Genomic DNA, 23,590 nt, shown 5'->3' with positions numbered 1-23,590 from the left:
TTTTTGTACTTCTGATTGCAATCGCATCTCCAAAGTAATATATGGTGCAAAGTGGTCTACAGCAAATTTTTCGGTATAGGACAAAAGCCGCGTCAAATAGTTTAGAGGAGCATTGTTAAATTCCAGCTTTAAATATAACTGAAAAATTGTTTTCAGTGACGACCGGAAGAAATAAAAAAAAATCATGGCCTATATTGTTTTCAGTTTTCATGTACGAGATACACTAGGGTACCGACCGGGCTCCACGTGTAGAAAAAGATGATTAATTTTGCGGTTGGTAACCTTCAACGGAGTGCCCGTGCGCTTTTATACCACAAACGTAGTGCATATATATATTGTGGAGATAGTCACTCTCTTATTAAACGACCTCGTAACATCTCGTTTGTCGGAAGATAGCACGCAAGAACTTTTGTTACACGGTAATCACACCAACAATGTTTTACTTAATTGCTGCTCTACTGTATAGCTGTGTCTCAACAGGACTCGCTTCTACGCAGACACCAGTTATTACACCTTGTTCAGGCAAGTTTATTAGTAATATCAATATTTATCTGGCTATCGCATAGTTATAAGTAATGCGCTAAAACTGTAAAAATGTTGGCCTTTTATGAAACACTTCGCAGAATATACCTTCAACCCACATTTAGTTTACAAACAGTACATTACTAAACATACACTTGCAGCTTGTTCACTTTACTTGTCAGGCTGAAATACGACTTACTAAAGTTATATTACAGGTGTTCTTCAGATATTGGAAGTGTGCTAAAAGCAAACCTTTAAATATACTTCTTTTCGTTTTATAAAAGTGCAAAATTACTACACTTTATCTATTGATTTTAACAAGACCAAGAGGGTTGTTGCGGCGCAGCTAAATATGAGGATGATGATTGGATTCGCGTAAAGTGTACAGATGCAAACCGAGGACCCAACAAATCGAAACCACTTTAGTGGATATGACCAATCAGCTGCGCGTGCAGAGACACTGCAACTGGGCACAGAGAGGCAACGGGGTGGCGGATTATTAAAAAATACATATATATCGAAGGACAGACGTGGCCTTAAGCAACAGTCACAACTAAGAAACAGCCATTTTCTATGGCTCAGTGGGCAGCTAGACGTTTTTAGACTAAAAGTTAAAAAAAACAAAACAAATTCCTGTGGGTTCTTGGAGCGTTTTACTAAGTAAAGCAGGAAACGACAGGAAAGTCAGACTCATTTTCTTCAACCTATTTGTTGTTTCTGTGAAAATCAACCCCAACGTTAACAATTTTTTTTCTTCAAATTAGAAAAAAAAAAAAATCTTAGCTGCATTTTTAACCGGAAAAAAAGTGTGTTTGAGTACTAATTTTGTCTGAAGCGAATTCGCTGCCTAATATTTAAAAAAGAAGAAAACGGTGTTGGAAGAAGCATCACGTTCTAGATTCATGAGCGCCCGAAAGCCTTCCTCGTGTAGTTTCCTCTGATGGTGGTTGCCAGGAACGTTTTTAGACCACCGGCCAGATATGGCTAAGCGTATAATACTTTCCACCTCTGTTGCTTTGTACCCAAATAGAGTGAATGTTTCTAACATTGGCTCTTTCAATTAAAGACTTGAGCGTGTTGGTGATCTACATTGACTTAAAACGAAAGAAACACTCAAGAGGACGAAACAGACGACAGAGCGACAAGCTGTGCCGTCTGTTTCGTCCTCTTGTGTGTTTCTTTCGTTTTAAGTCAGTGTGACTCTTTTACAACACTTGTCGTATATCGTCTTCGCTCTTGAGCGCTCTAGAAATTCCACCATATGTATCTGACCCAACACTCTCATATTTTATTTAGTGCTAGCTGTGCGTTTTAATGACAATGTATTGCTGGAGATCAGCTGGTGTGTTTTAATATTGTACATTTAAATGGATTAAGTCAGTAGCAATTCACGTCACCTCGGTGACTTCAGAGGTACAGCATATCTGTGTACGTGTACAGCGGTAATCATACTTGTCCATAACGCAGGGGGGGGGGGGGGGGGGGGGGGGGCGCTTTCTCCAGGGACCGCTCGACTGGCGGCATTCGCGAAGCCGATCTAGACACGTTGGGCAACATGGAACAACCCGCTCGAGGTGTGTTCCTACTCTAGCACACACTGCGTCGGCTTGATAAGAGTTATGGCGAATAATTTTAAAAGAGCAGCCTTGCAGTCTTACTCTTTTTTGATAGCGACATTGTTAAAAAATCCTCGGGCTTTATTTTTGTTTTCCATAGATAGGGCTTTATGAGTTTTGCCAAGAGCGTGATAGCAGCCTCCCGCGTTCGGCGCCTCCAACAGAGCAGGTAGGGCACACCACGAGCGGGCTGTTCCATCTTACCCCATACGATTAGATTAGTTGCCGCGAATGCCACCAGAAGGGAGCTTGCCGGAGGAAGCCACAATCAATCAATCAACCAATGGATCAATCGATCAATCAATCGTGCTTTATTGGGCTCCAAACCAGCTGGTAGGCCTTAGAAGGGATACACGACAATATATATATATATATATATATATATATATATATATATATATATATATATATATATATATATATATATATATTTAGCGAAAAAACATGAAAAGTACATTTTTCTCGAACTTTTCAAAATGAGTGAAGTTCACATGAGAATTATTGAGCCCGTGGAGCGAAAGTATGCACGCGGCTTGGTTAGGAACATCACAATCTAAACCCCGAGACACGAAAAATAAAATAACGGACGTCTTGTCCGTTATTTTATTGTTTCTCGTCTCAAGGTTTAGATTATGATGCTATTAAGCATGTCGTACATAAGCTGCATGCGTGCCAATGAAGGGACAAATTCTAAGTCAAAGGGAAAACAAAAACTTTAAATTTATTTCGTCATCGTGAAATATGAAATGAGATTTGTCTAAGTAGCAGGGCAAAGTCAACAACTGCGTCAAACACCAAATAGAGAAGCACCATATCACGAACAAGCCGTCGATCTAAAAGAGGCGAAAGACCAAACACCAAGGATGTTTTTGCATTAAATATATTAGTACATTCAATCGGAAATGGCTAAGTAGCCAAGCTTGTTTAATGATTGTTTCCACACTGTTATGTTACAGCTACACATATCGTGATCATCGATGACGTGAAAATCACGAACGCCAAGGTCGGCGAAACCATGGTTCTTTCGTACTCTGGTCAGTTAACGCAAACACTCGATGGATCTCCAAAGGTTAAGTTGACAATTATGATTAAAAAAGGAAATATCAAGCTCCCCTGCATAGCCGACCTCGGTTCCTGGTAAGCACTGTTTTTGCGGGCGTTCATGTCCCATTCGGTTGTATTTGTGGCAGCATTTTTGTAGTTTTTTTCATTTTCAATTTCAAGTTGTAGCTCCTTTTTTTTTATCCGCTATCGTTACGGCTAAGAAAGAACGACAACAGAGACGATCAAGCTGATCGGGGGTTATGTTTGTGGCTCTATCTCCCGATGGGCTTAGTGAGCAGACGACGGAGTCGCCTACTTTAGACCCAGTGTCTCGTCTGCTCCCTGCGGCCACCGGCAGATGTCGCAACAAGAGGAGCCCACACAAATTTGGTCGTCTTCGTAATAGCCTGCCGTTGACTGTGGCAAGGTTGTTCGAATTTTTTTTTTTTTTTTTACCGGAAATGAGCTACGCGTCTAAATTTAACAGTTTAAATTTAAAATATATTAAAATAGATCTTTGACCAGAACGTAAAATTTCTACGAAAAGGCCTCGACTTTTCCGACCGATTGTTGCACGATTTCCTGGACTGGTAACATCTCATACAAAGCTCTTAAAAAAAATATCAGTTTTAGGAAAATCTTGGAATGGTCGTCAGCGCTTAGTAAGGATGAAAAATGAAGTATAGCTAACTTGGTCTAATCTTTACGCCATTCGTTAAACTCGACGTGTTGGTGTTTTTCAAACAGCGAGTACGACCTTTGTGGCGGCACGTCAACGATCGAAATGCTGTTTGGAGCAGCGTGGAACAACACATGCCCGATCCCAGCCGGAAGCTACTCGAGCAGTGTAAATTTCGACATTCCCGCTTTCGCCGGTCTGTTTATCGGGGTAAGTTCCTAATATAACTAAAATCAATCAATCAACCAATCAATCAACCGATCAATCAATCAGTAGAGCAAACGCTGGAGGGGAGTCAACCTCCTCTCCAGCGTTCGGTTTGCTAAAGTCGAGAGGGGTGCGAGGAGTATCTCCTGATTTCTTAATCTGTCACCGACTATAAACCGTTGCATCGCTTATCGCTGAGGCGAAAAATGCTGAGTCACTGAGCTGTGGACGCATGCGCAGCGTCTAATACCGCACAGTAGAGAAACAGCGCATTCTCAGAAAGCGTTCCACAGCCCAGCAGACAGAGATGGCAGTGCGCAGAAGGTAATTTTCGCAAATGTCTATAGAGACTGTGAGTGTGTGTCGCTTTTGTTTCCTGCAGGTTCGAGGTTGTGTATGTCCAGAAAATAATTCATTACTTTCAAGCTGAGCTAACGCGTTACGTATTGAACCGCGGTAACGAGCTACGTTCTTAATTACTTTTTGAGTAAGTAACGAGTATTTAGTAGGGTTGGGTGTCGATTAACATTTTTAACCTGATTAATAATCGCCAACCTTTAATCGATTAATCGGTCACTTCGATTTACAGGTATAGTATCGACAAAAGAGGACGAGTAAATTTTTTATGCTTGACGTTTTTTGTGATAAACGCCGCGACGAAAAGTCTGTACAGTGCATTTTTTTCTCTCGAACGTACGTCTTGTTTTAGACACTTAATTCAATATTTATTCAAGCTTGGTTGAGTCCTACAAGCCGTTGGAACTTCGACGAACCTGGGTTTCTGCCGAGGATATGGTGCTTTTTCCCATATGAAATGGCATTAGTATTCACAAGGTTCATTAAAGCAATACCGAAAAGAGCGGACGTCGCGAATCGAAGTCGTGCCAATAGAGAGCTTTAATAGATCGTTCCTAGAAATCCAATACCCCCGACAGCGATACCCGATAACGGTATGATGCACACGGTAATTCGGCGGCGGAGTACCGAGTACCGTTATCGGAGTCATCGGAACGATCTTCTAAAACTATCTGATAAGGAAGGTGTTTGCTTGATATTACTCTGCTCTTTCTTCTTCAGGACGGCAACCTGCACATCAAAATCGAAGCCATCAACAATAATAGCGTCCTGGAGTGCGAGGAATTCGACATAAAAATAGACAAATGAACGCAACTGCTTGTCACATTTGGCCTCATCGCTCGGGGTATTTTGTCTTTACACCGACGTTTGGAGAATAGCAGACAAAGCAAATAAATAAAGGATTGTTCACGCACTGGTGGACTCGATGCAAAACTAATACATCAACCAATCAAAAGATATATATGCATATATATATTAGTAAGAAGTGCAGGGCTTGACTGACGATAGTTTGTATGAAATAAAAAGCCACTTCAAAAACTTAACTCCGGCCTTTACTTAAAGTCTAAAGGCCAGTTAAGACACTTGCGTTCGACTGCGGTGCGCTCGGTTACGAAAGCGCGACTACGGAACGATGCGGAGTGAGCTTGCGGATAGCTTGTACACACAGTTGCGCCGAAGCGCCGTCCGCCGCAGTCAAGAACCAATAGGAGCTTGCTATCGGCTCTTGCGGCGCACCAATCGAAACCGCGACTTGCAGCCAATGAAGTCAAGCAACTATGATCACAACAAACATGGCGGCGTCCGACGGTAGCGTCGGTATGGCCGCGACTTCTCCGTGTTCGTCGGGGTTGTCGAGACTGGAAGAAACGGAAAACCTGAGGAATCTCTTCCTAGACTGCGTGCGGGGATACATTGCACGGGCGGGCAGTGAGGCGAACTGGCCCCTGGTTGTGCGGCCTACCACCGCGATGATTTTGCTCCAGCGGCGACGCCACCCCGGCCGCGAGTGGGTGCGCTCACTCCGGCGCTCCCGCGAAATTTTCGGGGAGTACCACCATCTGGTGCGCGACATGCGCCTGGACAACGGCCAGGATTTCTTTCAATACTTAAGTATGACGAGGCAGAGGTGAGTACGTGGAAGAAACTTTAGAAGCAGACGTCCTTGACCGGGAAAACGAGACGAACCGGATGTAGTTGCCAGTGCCGCCCATGCGCTTCGGCGTTCTTTTTTTCACGAATTGCGATTGGTCCACCGCAACCCACCGCATGCCCCTCCGCACTGGAAAGTTAAGCCCGGCCCAACTCTGTCGCGGTGCGTTGCGGAACGCCAAGCGTCGTCGGTTGCTAGGCGACCCGCTTCTGCAGTCGACCGCAAGCATGCCGTTCCGCACTGGAACGCAGTCAAATGCAGGTGTCTGAACCGGCCTTTAAACGTTTCGACCCGTCTCGGATCTAGACGTGTGAGTAAATGTATCACACACACACACACACACACGCACACACACGCACGCACACGCACGCACACACACGCACACACGCGCGCACCCGACCGGACATTGGGAGGCCCAGAGTTCAAATCCTGGCTCCGCCGTTTTTTGGCTTTCGCCGGGTTCCTGAAAACTTTGATTCTTTGATTCATTGGATTTACTGCTGTTCATTCATCCGCATATGTTCGTTTATATCCTCCTCGGAGACCACACACGATGGTGTGAAGTGCCCGTGTTGTGTATATATATATATATATATGCAATAAATTCAATAATCACCTTCTCCCCTCTTCGTTCATAATATTACTACGGCTGCACTTGTCAATCTTCACTCATTCCCATATTTATATAATGGGAATGAGTGAACTCATTCCCCTTATATAAATATAATGGGAATGAGGTACAAAGCTAGCGGTTGCGATGAGGCCCATCGCGCGATTTTTCCGTCTCTTATCTAGCCATAGCCTTGTACCTGCTCCACGAGCGGTAACTTTAGTGCACTACTACGCTTCTCACGCGCCCAAAGTGTTTCTGAAAATGACTGATTTAGTGGTTTTCGATGACGCTGAGCAAGTCTCTAATTGGAACCATATGTTTATTTTCATTAATTAAGAAGTTAATTAACGAATTTAATTAATTAGACGACTGATCGTTACGAGCCCCCTATAATATGTCCCCCTGGCCGTATAAGTCACCTCCACAAGCGGCATAATTGTTACTTTCACGGCTTTTTTTAAACAAATCTGTTAAGCTTAAAGAAACACCCTGTCTTGACCATTCCTCATTTGCCGATTGCATTTTTTTAGACTTATCTAAAGCATTTGACAAGGTATGCCACAAACTTTTACTATATAAGCTACACCAACTTAAACTTGATCACAAACTTCTCATATGGAGTGAATGTTTTCTTCTTAACCGTTCACAGTTTGTTTCAGCTAACAACTCTAACTCGCAGCCAACCGGTGTTTACTCCGGTGTGCCACAGTGTGCTGTTCTTGGTCCTCTCATTTTCCTTATCTACATAAACGATCTACGTTCTTGCGCTTCTTCTAACATTCTCTTGAATTGCCGATGACTGCGCGGTTTTTCGTGAAATAACTTGTGACGACGATATAACTAAATAACAGGCTGAAGTTGAGCTAGTTGGTGCATAATTTAGGTAAAAGGTCAGCTAGAACGAGAGGGACAAACACAGACAGGGAGAAACAGAGACATGCACACCGCTGACTATCAACTTAGACTTTAGATTTCTTCTTCATCACTTCGACCCACAGATTCACACCTTAAGTAAATGAATGATCCTAAATCCTTACAGTACACTACTAAATCAAAATACTGATTAAATAAGATTAAATATTAATCTTCAGTCGGACCTTAATGCCATCTTTGAATGGTGCAAAGCATTGTATATGGACCTAAACGTTAATAAATGCAAATATATGCGCGTATCTAGAAAAGCAAATCGTTTTCCCACCTACTTTCTAAATTACCGTCCCCTTGATGCCGTCACCTCTTACAAATACCTTGGTATTCACATTACAGCCGATCTCACCTGGAACGCTCACATCTCGTATGTTACTAACAACGCTAACAGAATGCTTGGATACATCCCACGTAGCTTTTCAAAAGCCCCTTCGTCCTTAAAACTTTTGTTATATAAAACCCTAATCCGTTCAAAACTTGAATATGCTTCATCTGTGTGGGATCCTTACCAAGAAAACTTAATGGGTTCACTTGAAATGATTCAAAATAATTCAGTTCGTTTTATCCTATCTAACTATGAAAGAGCCGCCTGCATAAGCTCAACGAAATCTAGCCTCAACCTACCAACTCTAGCATCTCGCCGTAAATTATTTCGACTACGCCTATTTCACAAGCTCTTTCATCACCCATATCTGCGCCACGATTTTATTTTGCCTCCCACCCGTATATCTCATCCAGGTTAGATCATGCTTTTAAGGTTGGAATTGCACTCTGCAAAACTAACGTTTTTTTTTCAGTACTTTTTCCCACGCACATCAGATGAGTGGAATCGCCTTCCCGCACTTACGGCATCCATCGAAGACCACAATCCTTTCAAGAACGCCTTAGCTATCATTGTATGATTAGGAGCCTCTTATTTGTCTTTATTAATAACTGCACACTGTTGTACTATCTTATGAAATGTAATCCACTCCCCTCTAGAATGCCTCAGACCTTGAGGGTAAATAAATAAATAAATAAATATACATTTTTTTCGTAGTGTAGTCGTACTTGACTTTCACAGTTTCACACTCTAGCGCTTCATCGCACAAGCCCTTTGTGTGTTTTCATGTGCCCGTTTATTTTAATGTGAATTTCATCTGAGGAAATGCATTTATTATCATTATTATTTTATATTATTATTATTATTACTAGACGGCCTTTTTAATTAATCACACACCCTTCTACCACCAGTGCCGTCGCCACACGGAGGTGGTTGTTTTTCTGGGCTCTCGATGGAACACAAGTTATGCTAGAGGTTTCCAGCTGGAAATCTGACACGCAGTGTTGTTGTTCTCAAAGTTTGCGCACGTACTTTCACACGCGTCACCCCGGTATACAGTGGCCGACAAAAATGATCGAAAACCTAACCGAGGCTCCGTGACGCCTCCTACTGCTGCCGTGCCGTTCGCACAAAACTATGATTAAACTCGAGCCGGGCACGCCATTTGTGTGTTTCGTAAACGCTCGTTTCCTTCTCCTGGATGATGTAAGCGACGAGTCACACTACGTATCATTTCATTATACCGAGAGTATTCCCGCGGTAGACTATAGAAGCCATGGTCTACGCGAAGCTTTTTCTGGTTGTCTGTGCCGGTCTGTATTGCTTGACGCCTTGCTCAGCCTCCGTGCAAACGCCGACGCTGTCGTCATGTTCGTGCAAGTATGGAACTGCGTACGGGGATTTTCTACGATAATTATATGACGCGTTTTTGAAAGGTTTCTAGCTTGAAAGGCACATATCTAACGGTCTGAGGCGCGCTTCTTCCTTTGTATGATGGTCCCATTGGTCAAAGCAAAGAACCATGGGCTGCCAACCGGGGGGAGGGGGGGGACAAGGGGGCTGCTTGCCCCCCAATTCCCAGAGTGGGGGGCAAGGCATGTGTCTTGCCCCTTCCCCCTTTCCTGAAAGAGCCGCCACTGGTCAGGGCAAAGTGTGGCCGGCGGCGTCTAAGGGAAACAGAGGGCACCCCCCCCCCCCCCCCCGGGGGAGGGGGGGGGGGGGTTCTGGTTTTTCCCCGCCCCCCACTCAAAAACAAGTTGGTACGCCACTGCAAAGAACTGTCTGCAGCCAGGTCCAAAGCGAAGGAAGCAAGCATGTTTGGAAAGTGCTTGAGACGTTCAGAGAATCTTGTCATCACGCCTGCAGCGAACAGCCTGTCTCTCATATGACGGTACAGGCAATGCGACTGTGGCTTAAGGGCTTCAATAACAGACTGCAATATGTATTCAGGTTATGAATACAAAGGAAATTGTGTGAACATAAAAAAGTTAGGGATTAGCCAAAAGCAGAATAGTGAATCCGAGAGGTAAGTGAGTCTTTGACAACTTGAGGAACGCAGTCCCAGTAATGTATTGTCGCTCCACAATCGAAGAGATCGCTGCATCAGTCGGTAAAAAAACTTGGAGAATCGAGTAAAAAAAGCAAGAAGCCTGAACGTTATATTTGGGGTTCCGTGGCTTTGGGAAATACCGATGAACCCCACACCGTAACCTTCGAGCTAACTTTATTAAAATCGAGGTAAAAAAAGAAAAGAAAGGATCTCGAATTAGAGATTTTTTTTTTCCCGAGAAAGACCCAGGTACCCCGGGGTAAAAAGAATTCTTCCAATAAAATTCTATTTTGTGTTTACCTCGATCACAGCCAGACTTCACTGTTTACGAGGCTCCAATTCCTTCTTCTGAAACCAGACCATTTATCTCGCTCGATTCCTTCTTTTATTGGTACCGGGACATTTCCCAGGTATCCTGGGCACGAGCATGTGGTCTCTGGAGGTTGGGGAATTATACATGCCCCTGTCCTGGTTCTTCAAGATGAGGCCTGATAAACACCGATTTATTTTCTGACACAAAAAAAAATGTCACTTAAAAAAGAGTGATTCTGTTAGAAAAATAAACTCTGAAAAAAAAAAAATGACACCCCGAATAGGAAAAAAAAAATAATAACCGCCAAAACACGGGACCTTAATTATCAACCACGCCGTACATTTCTTAAGCTGTCAGAGAGTATAAAAGTGGCGGACAATGAATCGCGTATGAGCACGAGCCTGCGAGTGTATGCAGAGCACAAGCTCGTCTGCTTCTTTCGCAGGAGTTGTGGTCAAATCAGAACGCCAGGCTCTGATTAATTCTGCTTGAAGGATAGTGCGTAGACCTCAAGGCAGCTTGCTTTTGAGGTGTACCCACTATCCTTCAATCAGAACCAATCAGAGCCCGGCGTTTTGATGCCACCACAACCCCTGCAAAAGAAGCAGACGACTTGCCATCCGCATAGGTTAAATTCGATTGTGTTGCAGCTACGCACGTTGTGGCCATCAGCGCCGTGACCATCGCAAATTCCAGGGTAGGCCGAACCATGGCCGTTAGCTACACGGGCCGACTGACGACCACGCTCAATGATTCTCCGGCACTGAATTTCACAATGACCGAGAAAACTGGAGGGGGACTGATCCCTTGCGTCGTGAACGTGGGATCATGGTAAGTCTCTCGTTTTGGTGATTTTTCTTTGTTGCTTGTTGCTTGCTTCGATTCTTTTCAATGCTTAACTATAAGGTTGGTTCACACATTTGCGTTTGAGTGTTGCGATATCTTTTAACCGCTTAACACACTGGTACACTGGCTCTATCTATAGACTAGCCCTAGAATGCTTCTGACCTCCCTATATGTTTTTTTATAATTGATTTAGGCATATTGCCTTCACCGTGGGATTGAAATTATTCCGACAACGTTAAAAGCGACTATATTTTGGGTAGTGCGTTGATTCTACCTCGAAAGTACTGCAAAAATCATCAGTCTACTTAAACACAAATTTGAAATGTTAATAGTCTACTCTACAGATGACGTCATTGAGCCAGTGTGTTGAGCGGTTACAAGAGATCAATCACAAGACACTCAGCATAGTCAAACGAAAATGTGTGAACCAGCATTCACTGTCCGTTACTTGTCTTGGTCATGTTTTTACCGTGTCAGCCTCATTGTCTTAGCACTACTGGAACGGCGTGACTGCGATCCTGTCGGTTTCTTTTGACGTGCAGCCAGCACCAGCTCTGCGCTGGCACCAACGCGATCGAAGTACAGATCGGACAGCCTTGGAACAACACGTGCCCGATCGCGCCCTTGAACTACACGAGTGGCATTTCCATTCCAATATCATTCCTGGCGGGTGCCTTTATCGGGGTGAACTCATGTCTTGAGACGGTAGCACCACTGAAATCGTTAAGCGCTCCTTTATATTTAACTACGTTTTTCAACGTGCCATTCGAGGTCGTCAGGTTCAAGTACATCTTAGGAACTCATAGTTTCACGAAAGCTTAGTGTGGAGTGAAAAGGTTTTGCGTAACGCAACGTAACGCAGTAATAGACGAAGTTTTTGTACGGGAGCTCGAGGTGTTCTTTTTAATATAAATGTATTATATGTCTGCTTTTACAGAACGGAAACTTGCGCCTGAAGATCGCTGCAATAGAGAACGGCAGTGTCGTCGAGTGCCGGGAGTTTGACTACAAAATCGCGCTATATTAGAAGGCTACAAAAACGCGAATTAAAATTTACACTGCAAATAAAGAAATTAGGCAATTATTTAGCAATTATTTTATTCATGCATTCATATATCTCGAGTATTTCACAAGCTGCTTGACGCCTCCTTGGTGGTCAGTGTATTTGTCATTTAGCTGTAGAGAAAGACAGACGAAAAGCGACTACGTCTGACGAATTCAAAAATCGAACTCATCTGGCTTTTTAATTGCACGCGATATTCTTCTTTTCCCAGTGGCCATCGCCACATAGCCCTCCCCCCCTTTCCTTCCCCCCCCCCCCCCCCCCCCCCCTTTTGGCAATGGAGTTGTCCCACTGAACTGTCCTGGAGTGTTTGATGCGGGTCGCGGGTGCTACTGTGGAGCTCGAGGTAGCTTGCAGGCTAGGACGATCAGCCGGCTAAGCGATCGTATCGCTCTCAACAAATGCCGGCTTGAGGCGGTCAACGAACACGACCGTGTCGCGGCCATTAACCCGCCGTGTGAATGTTTTTTCGCCGCGTGCCACGACGAGGTGGGGACCAGTGTAAGGTGGCTGGAGCGAACGGCGGACGCTGTCGACGCGCAAAAACACGTAGCCACTGTTGTGCAGGTCGCTATGGAAGAAAGGAGGCTTGCTCGGGCGTGTCTGCGTCGGTTTAGCGCGAAGGTCACTGGACAGACGGGCTTAGTCCTCCACGTATGGCAATCCTGCAGTCGTCGTGAGGTCGCCATAGATGGGGGTACGTGGTAGGGCTGACCAATTCAGCTGAATGGTCAGCCTAAATGGGATTTGGCACATCTGAGGTCTTCCTTAATGGCTGTGCGCAACCCTAGGAGGACGATGGGTGGAGACGTGGCCCATTTATCTGGTGTGGCGTGGGCCACGAGGAAGGCTTTGTGGAACCGCTCGAACAAACCGTTTGCCTGCGGGTGGTAGGCTGGGGTCTTCAGGTGAGCTATGCCAAGAAGAGTTGTCAAGCTTCGGAAAAGGGCCAACTCGAATTGGCGTCCGCGATTGGTCACGATTTCGGCAGGAACTCCAAAGCGGGAGATCTAGGTGGACAGAAGCGCGGAGGCGGCAGTCTCGGCAGTGATGTCTTTGATGGGACAAGCCTCCGGCCATTGCTTGAACCTGTCGATGACGGTTAGGAACTCCAAAGCGGGCTTCGGGTAGTGTAGCCACGTTCAAGCTGCGATAGTCACCGCAGGGCGGCCAGTCGCCTGTTTTCTTCCGGACCAGGTGGAGTGCAGAAGACCAACTACTCGAGGATGGGCGAGCAAGGCCGTAGGAGTAAGTGTGCAGTCAAGGGAATTTGCGGGTAGCACACTCACTTCCGCTTGCGCCTAGTATTCGAGCGTTTCGCTGAACAGGAAAAAGAACAAAAGCGACGTCTGACAAATTCCGAAATCGAACTCCTCTGGCTTTTTAATTTCACACGATCTTCTTCTTCTTTTCCCAGTGGCTATCGCCACATAGTATTTAACCACAAATTATGAACATGGAAAAATATATTAGAAGTTATAACAAAGCAAAAGCATCCACACTCCTTTGAAATCTACCCTCATTAGAAAGTATATTAAAGTTAATATTCGCAGCCAATCTGTTCAAAATAATGCCACTTTTTCACGTTCTTAATCATCTGTTGGCTATTCAGAAAGCGTTGTTGGTGACCTCCAAAGCATTCCTGACCCTTGAAAACAATTTTGAACAGCCAAGGCATATTCAAATCTCAACGCGACCTTGCACAGGTGAAAAAGAAAAATGAGAAAGAAATGGACACAAAAACCTTGTGTCCAACGCGTAATGGTACCCAAAACTCCGAAGCTTTCATTTGTAAGTGTAGTTACGTGGTGACCAAAAATTATTCGCTGTGTGCTTTTGTGAACTTCCAGATATGTATCGATTGAATACGAGAAATAATGGTGACAGATAATTCACAAGTAAAGCTCATAAAATCTGGCTTTTTAATAAGCAATAAAATTTCTTGTTTGACTGATGAAGAAAGAGGCCATTCGAAAAATATCTCGCTGAAATAGAATCTACGTTATGCACGCACGTTCGTTTCGGCAAGAAAAATTAAGTAGGGGGTTACGTCCTTGGACGTCAGTTAGAATTGCGGTCTGTGCCATATCCGCTCGTGGATATATGATTGAATTTTTATGCCGACAAGCGGGATGCGACTCCACGCTGATATCTATGCACCGTCAATCAGAGCGGAAACCGGAAGTTGTTGCTCAAATCTGGTGCTCACGCACGCCTGCTGTAGAGGCATCATGTCGGGGTGCGCGCAGCAGTTTGCGTTTTCATGAAACTCAGCTTCCTGCCACGCGCGTTCAGCAGAATTTTATGGGTTTTTTTTTTTAGGTACCCGTAGATCCCAATCCGGAATTTTACTGCTAACGTAAAGCTTGGTTTCAACGTAACTTGGCAAGGAGAGATGGCTACGGCCGCCTTCTAGCCAATCAAAGCTACAGAGGCGAAGCACGTGGCAGCACTTACCAAGGTCGGAGATTGTAACCCAAGCAGTTAGAGAAGAGTGGAATCAGGAACTTCTCCCGTGCCCGGACCCTTTTCCGCGTGTTTCCCAGACTTCCCTTTTGTCCCCATCGAAGATTAGCCTGTCACTCAGAACTCATACAAAAGCGACTTTCTTCTCCCTCCAGTCCGTGGTTTCGAGAGCCCTGCGTGCAACTCGTAAGATAGAGTAGTCACGTGCCTACCACGGGCGCGTTGATTGGCTGGCTCGGGCAGCAGCCTTCGCCGTTGGCCGAATTACGGTGAGACAGAGTCTGCGTTGTTCTTCCGAATGGTCGTCCACCGACCTTCGCCATTGGTCAACCACTTAAAGAACGGACAGACAAGCTACGGGCTCGTGCGATAGCTGGCTGCTCTGATGCTCATGTAAAACTACAATTAAAATCGAGCTTGGAGCTGATTCTTTTATTCTTCTGGGCGAAACCGTTTACTGTTTTTTAGTATTTAAAAGGACATGTAAAGCGAGATGGGTGTCATTGCACTTGGACTGTTTCGTTGGGGTCAACACTAGCCATGGCGGGCTCAATGTTTTTTCTGGTTGTCTGTGCTGGTCTCTGCTTAGCGACACCTTGCTTAGCCACGGTGCAAACTCCGCCGCTGACGTCCTGTTCTTGTAAGTATGAGCCTGGTTATGACTCCTCTGCCGGAATTTTATGCTGCGTTAACGGTAAATTGAATATATAGAAATGTTGAGGTAGCCTTCTAGTAGTACTTGTTTTAGGGTTTTTATTGAACGGTTTCTTCGACTTGGTGAAGTATAAAAATGCCAGACAAGCTCCGTAATTTGTGCGTCATCATATCATCCTAAATGGACGGCAGTAGCTTAGAAAGAAGAGACGACGCAAAAATGTTTTTTCGCTGGTGTTTTGTTAAGTGAGATATTTCAGGAACTTCGTAAAGGATCATCCTGTGTTCCAGATTTGGCCCTCATGCCACGGTTCTCCCGAGTTTGAAGAGCTTTAACCATTTAGTTTTGTAAGGGATGCTAAAGGTAACAAAAAAATGAAAAAAAATGACAGGAACTTTTTTTTTTTAAATGCCGAATATCATTGCAGTTAAAATATTATTCGTGCAGCAATAACCTCCCATTTCTTGTGCTGTCTCACACGAATTCCGTATCTAAAAAACATTGCTTCTTCTATGGGATTTTCTATCGATGATATGGCGCACTTTTTGTTGGCAAGCATATTTTATATGCGCACATGTAACTTAATTATTGGTCCGTGTATCGCGTTTTGTTATTATGTTTTCTATTCGTCACTATTTTTAGGCAACGACTGTCACGATTGCCTTTGCGTGACAAAATTTGAAAATTGGTTTTGAAACTGGGCTCTACGCTGGCGACAGTTATGAAATCACCAGTGAGTGACCAAAGAACCAGAGTGAAAATAGTCAGTGCCGCTTTCTTGTTTTATTGCATTTCCAATCTCTGCGGGAGAAAAAAGCAAAAAAAAAAAACAAGATAAGAAGACATAAAATGAAGTTAGTTGGGTCGCCAATACCCAAAGCACATTAAATCGTTTTTAGGTAAAACAGAGGTCTCCAAACTTTTTGGCTAAGGGGTCGGATGGAGGCTTTGTCACTGTCTCGAGGGCCGGAAATATAAATGGGCAGATGTAAATGACGAAAATCTGAATAAATAATCCTAGATATCTAAGCATTTAAATCTACAATATTTAAAGTTAGTGTAAACATGGAACATAAAGATCCTAAGGTAGATGAATGCATTCACTTTATTATGAAATTTAATCATTTAGCTGCTCATGACATCACACAATAATTGGGGGCCAGAAAACATACCAGCATAAACCAGAGCGCAAAGTAACTTTGGCACGTTCACACAGGGCAGAAGACTGCTGAGAATGATATAAGTTATGCTGACCATATTTAATAGCTACGACACAGTACACCAAGCACAATATACATAGGGACGTAAATTAATTTTAACGTACTTAATTACCCAGATATGGAACAGGGGACTAGGAGTGTGGATTCTGCTAATGACAATGTCCAATTACTAATATGACCAGAGGACACGACTTACGGTAGGCAGTTTTCCCTCGTTTTTTCTGGTAATTTCGTTTACGCGGTTGGTGTGCGCCGAGGCGCCGTTTTACACGCGCTTATTTTTTCGCCAGTAGCAGCGGACGTGCTGGAAGCTGGCCGTGGGGCGGGCTCCATTGGGAGGACTGCAACCAGCCACGGGCCGGTCGGAAGACCTCCGCGGGCCGGAGTTAGCCCGCGGGCCGGGGTTTGGAGACCCCTGGGGGTAGAGCATCAGGCACAGTTAAAGCAGTTTTCCACATTTGCGTCTGACTGCGACAAAACCTGTGATGATCTCTTGTGAATACTTAAACCCAGAAAGAAATTTTTTTTAGAAAAAATAAATAAATAGGATTTATTTTATTTCAATCACTGTAGCTAGAAAATAATGATTCTCTATCTACATCTGTGTCTGAACCTGCCAATTTGATTGATCATCAATCTGTCCGATCACTGATAACAATGCGGAAGAAAGAATGACCGTAATTTTAACGTAAAGTCAACGTTACTAAAACACTCAGTTGGGAAACTCCCGTAGAGACAGCTTTGAAAAAGTGGCCCCAAACTATCTCCGCGCACCGAGCTAATGACGAACACAACGCGACCATTTATCCCGCAGCGGCCACTCGAGGAACTGCACGTGACTTCTATTTTGGCTATCAGAACAGATACAGCGGCAGAGGTTACATGGGTGCCACCCCCGTCTTCCCGGCGGACGCGCAGCGGTGAGCTACTGAAGTTAAAATGCACCTAGGGCGGGACGTGCTACCTGAAAGGCCCGATGAGGCATGGTTTTATAAAAACAATATTAATTATTCCGCAAAACCTTACGAACTAAAGATGATAAAAACATCACGCGCCCATCATTTGGTACTAAACTCCAACAAATTTCATGCAAAAACAGTCTTTTCCGTTTGTTTTTACGCAAAAACAAGCTTTCAAAAAGCTCGAGGTGACCACAGTACAGACAAATGATAAAGAGTGGCGCTGTTGTCGCATTTAGCTTGGTCTCGGTGGACGCCAGCGGCCCAGGTTTCGACGGCGAGTATCTCCCAACTGAGTGTTTTAGTAACGTTGCGTAAAGTTTAATTAACCTTTTATCTGAAACCGCCATACTAGAATTAAAACCGCTTTATTTTTTTTTAGTTAGCTAAACGCTTTATTTACTTTTCTTTTACGTTCCAATTCGCTTGAAATAAAAGATTAGTTGTGTAGTTTTCGTTTTTTTTTCGTCCTGGTTAGGCTTAGAACACTGCGGAACTGACGAACGAAGTAAAGGTTAGGTGGAAAGCTCAATGTCCCGATTTGCTCAAAATAAAACTGATTTCTGCTTTTCTTCAGCTCTGTATAAATCTTTCTTTCTCAATGCTTCTTTGATTTTTGTGGAAAACAAATGCACACACAACGACTCAAATAATAGACAAATGGTAAATAAAACCTGTTCTCGGGATTATTTTGCGGGAAATATTCGATCGAAATCATAGTGGTAAACCTGGTCCGATTTAAGTCACAATTTAAATTATGATATAAATTATCTTGATTTTTTATTATCCACTTTGCTTAACACACTGGCACACTGGGTCATGTATAGGGGAGACCTGGAACACTCCGAAGATGCGCATAACTAGACCGAAGGTTTTGGAGTACTTGCTAGATCAAATGCAAGAACTATTTATAAGAAATAGTTGTTTATAAGATTGTAAAAATTATTTCAGGCTCACGGCAAAATAATAGTGCGCACAAATAATATATATATATCTATAGAAACACAAATGGGTGAAGCAGCCTTTAAACATGAGTGTCCCAAATCCCCGTTGATTGTTGGAATGTGAGTATGTTGCAGCTACGCATATCCTGTTGGTTAATGTGCTGACCCTCACAAATGCCAAGTTGGGTCAAGCGATGCTCTTTAACTACACCGGTCAACTGTCTGCCAGCCTCACAAGCTCCCCGGTGTTCAATTTTACAATGACCAAGCAAAGTGATGGGAGTTTAATCCCTTGCATTCTGAATTTGGGATCATGATAAATCATTTGTTTCACTGCAGTTTTTTATGAGCTTACTCTTTTCCTTATTTCATTGTAAGAAATCTGACACATCTACTTTCCCGGAAAGCACTTGAGAGAGTCCATCGCTGAAATCCATGTAGGAACCCTCTTCACATGACGAGGCTGATGATATAAAAGGGAAGGTCGATGAACAGACAACTTGGTTAACGTTACGCATGATTTAAAACCGGTGACTACGAACCTGTCTGTTTACTTAGATAAAGTAACTAAACGCCGTTAATAGATTGTTACTGACTCAAAAAGTAACTAAGAACGTTGCCGGTTACTAAAATTCAGAAAGAACGTGTTACCTCAGCTTAAAAGTAACGCATCATCTTCTCGTTACTCTGAATGTGTCGTGGTCATGAAGCTGAGCACCTTCCAATATTTGCCGTCGTTAGTAATTCTTCCATGTTGAATAAGCCTAAGACTAGTTCAGAAATGAACGCATAAGTTGAAGGAACAAAAAAGGACAGCACGGCGTAGTCCTGTCCTTTTCTGTTATTTCGACTTATGTGTTCATTTCTGCCCAAGCCTCAGGTTTTTTCAACATGGTTACCATTCACATGCTCGCCTGCACCCTCACTATATTAATAGTACTTCCTCGATTTTTAACCCGTCTATTCGGGGATAACTGCGTCTGTGCTGACCTTGTGCACATCATTTTATGGTCTATCTGGCGTTTTCTAGTCGTTCCAATTACAGGCGCGAGCTCAGGTGAGAGCTAAGTTGGGCAGTTGTGTAATCCCGTCCAAATTTTTTTTCATTATCTTGTCCAAGATTGTTTCACAATCACTTCAACATGATTTCTTGCTTTTGGATTGGAAGGTGGGAAGGTGTTTCCCGCACACAAAGGTGGCGATAAACAAAATCCATGTAACTATCGTCCCATTTCCATAACAAGTATATTAATAGTCTTTATTTTAATAATAGTCTTTATTTTATGTGTCCACAAACAGCACAGGGCCTTTTGTGTGGTACACAGCAAATGCTGACAAAATAAAAAAAAGTATAAGCACAGAGAAAACATAGCTATCCCAAAAAGAACTCACAAAACAAACATAGAACACATAGCGACATCTGACAAGCAAGATAAGGTAAAAGAAGAAGAGGCACTGAAAATACAAATACAGGAACCCAAAAAAAAAGAGGGCAAAAAAACGCTCAAAATTGCAAAACACTGGGATCATGCATACCATGCAAAATTCTTGAACACGTAATCCACTCTCAACTTGCTAAATTTCTGGATACTAACTCTTTTTTTAACAGATCACAACATGGTTTCCGGAAGTTTTACTCATGCGAAACCCAACTCCTTACCTTTACTCATAATCTCCATGTCACACTTGATCAAGGTTCCAGAACTGACTGCATATTCCTTGATTTTTCCAAAGCTTTTGACAAAGTTCCTCACGCCCTTCTTCTCCATAAACTTAGTAGCCTTAACATCTGCCCATACATTCTCGCTTGGATAGAGCCTTTCGGACTAAGTGTCTTCAGTTTGTCCACGTCAACGGAACTGATTCTCCATACTCGCCTGTCAACTCCGGTGTCACACAAGGTTCTGTACTTGGTGCACAACTATTTCTTATTTATATTAATTATCTCCCTACCCGTGTCTCCTCTTATATTAGTCTTTTTTCTGACGACTGTGTTATTTACAAAGAAAGCTTTAACGACTCCGACATCTCTGCTCTTCAGACCGATATTAACAATGTAACCCAATGGTGTAACCTAATATCTCTAAATGTAAATCCATGTGTGTCTCCTGTCAAATTGACATTTGCCCTTCCTACTCCCTATCAATAACTCCACCCTCCTTCCTGTGTCCTCCTATAAATACCTCGGTGTTCACATTTTAAATTATCTGTCTTGGAATATTCATGTCGACCATGCCGACATGAATAAAAACGCTAATCAATTTTTAGGATACATCAAAAGAAACTTTTTCTTTGCGCCTCTTTAATTAAAGCTTCTAATTTACAAAACCTTAATTCGGCATAAACTTGAATATGCCGCCTCAATATGGAACCCTGGTATCACCATTGCACCTGCCGTAGAATCCATTCAAGGCCGCTCCGTCCGTTTTATACTTTCTATCATCGCACAGCTAGCACCACTTTAATGAAAGCATCTCAGTCCTTGCCCACTCTTTCTCTTCGTCGAAAGATATCCCGTTTATGCTTGTTATATAAGATATATCACTCTAACCCTACTTTCCGCCAAGCACTATTTTCTGAACCATTTCACGAACCAATCACCAATTAAAAGTTGGGATCCCTCATTGCAGCACAACTACCTTTAATGCCTCTTTCTTGCCTCAAACCTCGATTGACTGGAACCGGCTTCCCGCAGCCATTGTCACAATCACTGTCTCAGATAAATTTAAGATTGCCATTACTAACCTGTTACATGATGTTTAGTAGTATTTTTTGTAGTTTTTTGCTTTTTCATTGTTATTTGTTTTATTTCATGTACAGTCCATTATTACTAACGTGTTAAGTGATGTTTAGTAGTTATTTTGTGTATTTTTCGCCTTTTCGTTGTTATTTGCTTTGTTCGATTTAACGTGCCCCGCGCCTCTCTGTAATGCCTTCGGGCCATGAGAGAGATAATAAATGAAAGGAAATGAAATACACGTCCCCCCCCCCCCTTCCCCCCCGAAGTAACTAAATACCTCTGCTCGCTACATTATTAAAATGTAACAAAAATACGTTTATTTCTTCTCTTAACTTTTTTTTCTGGGAAAAGTAGCAGTTTCCCAAAAATCCGTGCCAACGCTCTTATTTTCCTAATTTGGGTATAGAGCAATAGGACACATCAAAATGTGCCCAATTGGGTGTTCTTTCAAAAGAAACAGAAGTTGGTATATTGCGAAAAAAAGATTTTAAAGTGTGTTTTCTTAAACATAAAATGTGCATCGTACAAACGCCGAAACTTCTACAGCCATGTCAAATTAAACGAAAAATAAAAACAAATTGAAAATACCCAATATGTGTCTTACGCCCACTGCTGTTACTTCTGAAAGTTTGCGTACTATAACTGACGTCGCCTAGTTTTGGTTCGTTGGAGAGTTAGCCTCCGTAACACGTGTGCTTTTCAAAGAAGGAAGGCTTATATTGGTGAAACAAAAATAGAGCACCTCACATCCTCTGCAGAATGCTTTCTTTGTGTTCTACCTTAGTTTTGATATTGCCTTGATTGCAGTTCCTTCATATTCAGCAGATTTGTCCGCCTTGCTGAGACCATAAAACGCGCACGTTGGCTCAGGACAGTAATGGAAATTATAGCTTGATGCTTACCGACAACCGTCTGTTAAGCGACACTTGCACACGTTTTCAAGAACAGCCTCAGGGCGCCGCCAACTTGCTCAGGTGGGGTGCGCTTGGGCGCGGCCATAATCCGATCATGAAGCGCCCAAGCGCACCCCAACATGGCAAGATGGCAGGTGCCCTGAATCCGTTCTTGCAAACGTGAATAACATCATTTAAAGTGTGCCAAGAGCTCTTAAGGTAAAAAAAAGAAAGTCGCATTAGAGCGCAATTATGCAAATAATGCCATCTTTGTAACGAAGATTCTTGCAAGCAGTTAGCCATGTTAGACAAGTGCAACCACCGCTCCGGGCTATTTTTGACAGCCCATCAACATTTGATAAAGCTCAAACCTACGTCGAAACCAAACCTACAGTTCTTTGGTTATCCACGATATTGTGGAACACCATTCTCTGCACTAAATTAAGTTCCTTTACGGCATTTGGAAGCCATCGATCACCGGTGATCGATGGCCTTTGGGCATGGTCAGAAAATAGTTAAAAATAAATTTTTAGGTCGTTAGTTTGTTACCGAACAAGGTAACTAGGTACAATTAACGCGTTACTTGTAACGCTTTGCGCACAAGTCTGGTTTAGACCGAAAAGAACTGTCTGCGCTATAACACTAAACGGAAAAAAAGAAGTACTTAACTTTCATCTGTCCAGGGAGATAGTGCCAGCCATAAATATCGCTCGCAGGCGTGGAGATAGGGCTCATGTCAAGATCATGTTCTTACCATTATCAGAACAACTTATTGACTCTGGGCTCATAGCAACTTTTTTGTTTTCCGTGCAGCGTGTACAAGATGTGCGGTGGTAACACCACGATAGAACAAGAGATTGGGGAGCCATGGAACAACGTGTGCCCGTTCGCATCCTTGAACTACAGCAGCAACGTCGGCATCAAAATACCATCTATTGCACGCTTGATCATTGAGGTGAGCTCTGGTTTTCTGAAAGCGACAGGTTGTAGGGTATTTTCGTATCTCCAATTTAACGGACACTTATTTTTGTTTTGTTTTGTTTTAGGACAGAAATCTGCACCTCCAGATCGTGGCACTAGATGGTGGCAGTGTTGTTGGATGCAAGGAGTTTGACTTCAATATCGCGCTAAGTTAGGAAAGCGTAAAACGGACCACGGAACCGGCTGATGTCACCGCAAACCCCGTGTGACTCGTCGGGGTCCGAAATTGCTATTGGTTGCAGCTGTGTTTTACTATTTTTTGTTATCCTACGACTAGATCTTAAGGGCCTTTTTTTTTATGTTAAACCGGATCATCTTTCTGAAAAGTGCGAGTCAGCGAAATACCTGTAGTAAACAGGGGTGGAAGCGCTGCGCCGATTGCGCCACCCTGCGCCAATTCACTTCCCTGCGCCAGCCTGCTCTAAAACACCAAATTCAGCTTTTTTTTCTAAATTTAGCGGAAAACGGTCGGCCACTGTCCACCATGTGGTGTGTACTTTTGTTTAGGCGTCAGTGCGGTTG

The 23,590-nt window shown here is 43.4% G+C and overlaps 3 protein-coding genes across 3 annotated transcripts; all 3 read left to right on the top strand.

The window, feature by feature from the left end:
• Positions 1-375: 375 nt before the first annotated feature.
• Positions 376-5,338, top strand: LOC8036342. The gene is made up of 4 exons (XM_029982945.4): positions 376-522; positions 3,095-3,275; positions 3,930-4,071; positions 5,146-5,338. The coding sequence occupies exons 1-4, from the start codon at positions 435-437 to the stop codon at positions 5,230-5,232; spliced, it is 498 nt and encodes a 165-aa protein (XP_029838805.2). The 5' UTR covers positions 376-434; the 3' UTR covers positions 5,233-5,338.
• A 3,876-nt stretch (positions 5,339-9,214) lies between these two features.
• On the top strand, positions 9,215-12,174 carry LOC121837822. The gene is made up of 4 exons (XM_042293648.1): positions 9,215-9,314; positions 10,952-11,132; positions 11,690-11,831; positions 12,085-12,174. The coding sequence occupies exons 1-4, from the start codon at positions 9,215-9,217 to the stop codon at positions 12,172-12,174; spliced, it is 513 nt and encodes a 170-aa protein (XP_042149582.1).
• A 3,042-nt stretch (positions 12,175-15,216) lies between these two features.
• LOC120841849 lies at positions 15,217-23,223 on the top strand. The gene is made up of 4 exons (XM_040212848.1): positions 15,217-15,316; positions 18,590-18,769; positions 22,900-23,042; positions 23,134-23,223. Exons 1-4 carry the CDS (start codon positions 15,217-15,219, stop codon positions 23,221-23,223), a joined length of 513 nt encoding a protein of 170 aa, XP_040068782.1.
• The last annotated feature ends 367 nt before the right edge of the window (positions 23,224-23,590 follow it).

This window comes from Ixodes scapularis, unplaced genomic scaffold (assembly GCF_016920785.2).
Source record: "Ixodes scapularis isolate PalLabHiFi unplaced genomic scaffold, ASM1692078v2 PGA_scaffold4__175_contigs__length_147842914, whole genome shotgun sequence".
In the NCBI taxonomy this organism is placed as follows: Eukaryota; Metazoa; Arthropoda; class Arachnida; order Ixodida; family Ixodidae; genus Ixodes; species Ixodes scapularis.
The sequence above is the reverse complement of the archived record's forward strand: the minus strand, read 5'-3'. Positions and strand labels throughout refer to the sequence as shown.

Excerpts from the sequence above, each read along its gene's own strand:
- LOC121837822 (XM_042293648.1), top strand. The coding sequence starts at position 9,215 with ATGGTCTACGCGAAGCTTTTTCTGGTTGTCTGTGCCGGTCTGTATTGC. Across the intron at positions 9,315-10,951 it reads GACGCTGTCGTCATGTTCGT|CTACGCACGTTGTGGCCATC; the intron begins GCAAGTATGGAA and ends ATTGTGTTGCAG. Across the intron at positions 11,832-12,084 it reads TGGCGGGTGCCTTTATCGGG|AACGGAAACTTGCGCCTGAA; the intron begins GTGAACTCATGT and ends CTGCTTTTACAG.
- LOC120841849 (XM_040212848.1), top strand. The coding sequence starts at position 15,217 with ATGGCGGGCTCAATGTTTTTTCTGGTTGTCTGTGCTGGTCTCTGCTTA. Across the intron at positions 18,770-22,899 it reads CATTCTGAATTTGGGATCAT|GCGTGTACAAGATGTGCGGT; the intron begins GATAAATCATTT and ends GTTTTCCGTGCA. Across the intron at positions 23,043-23,133 it reads TTGCACGCTTGATCATTGAG|GACAGAAATCTGCACCTCCA; the intron begins GTGAGCTCTGGT and ends GTTTTGTTTTAG.
- LOC8036342 (XM_029982945.4), top strand. The coding sequence starts at position 435 with ATGTTTTACTTAATTGCTGCTCTACTGTATAGCTGTGTCTCAACAGGA. Across the intron at positions 523-3,094 it reads AGTTATTACACCTTGTTCAG|CTACACATATCGTGATCATC; the intron begins GCAAGTTTATTA and ends GTTATGTTACAG. Across the intron at positions 3,276-3,929 it reads ATAGCCGACCTCGGTTCCTG|CGAGTACGACCTTTGTGGCG; the intron begins GTAAGCACTGTT and ends TTTTTCAAACAG.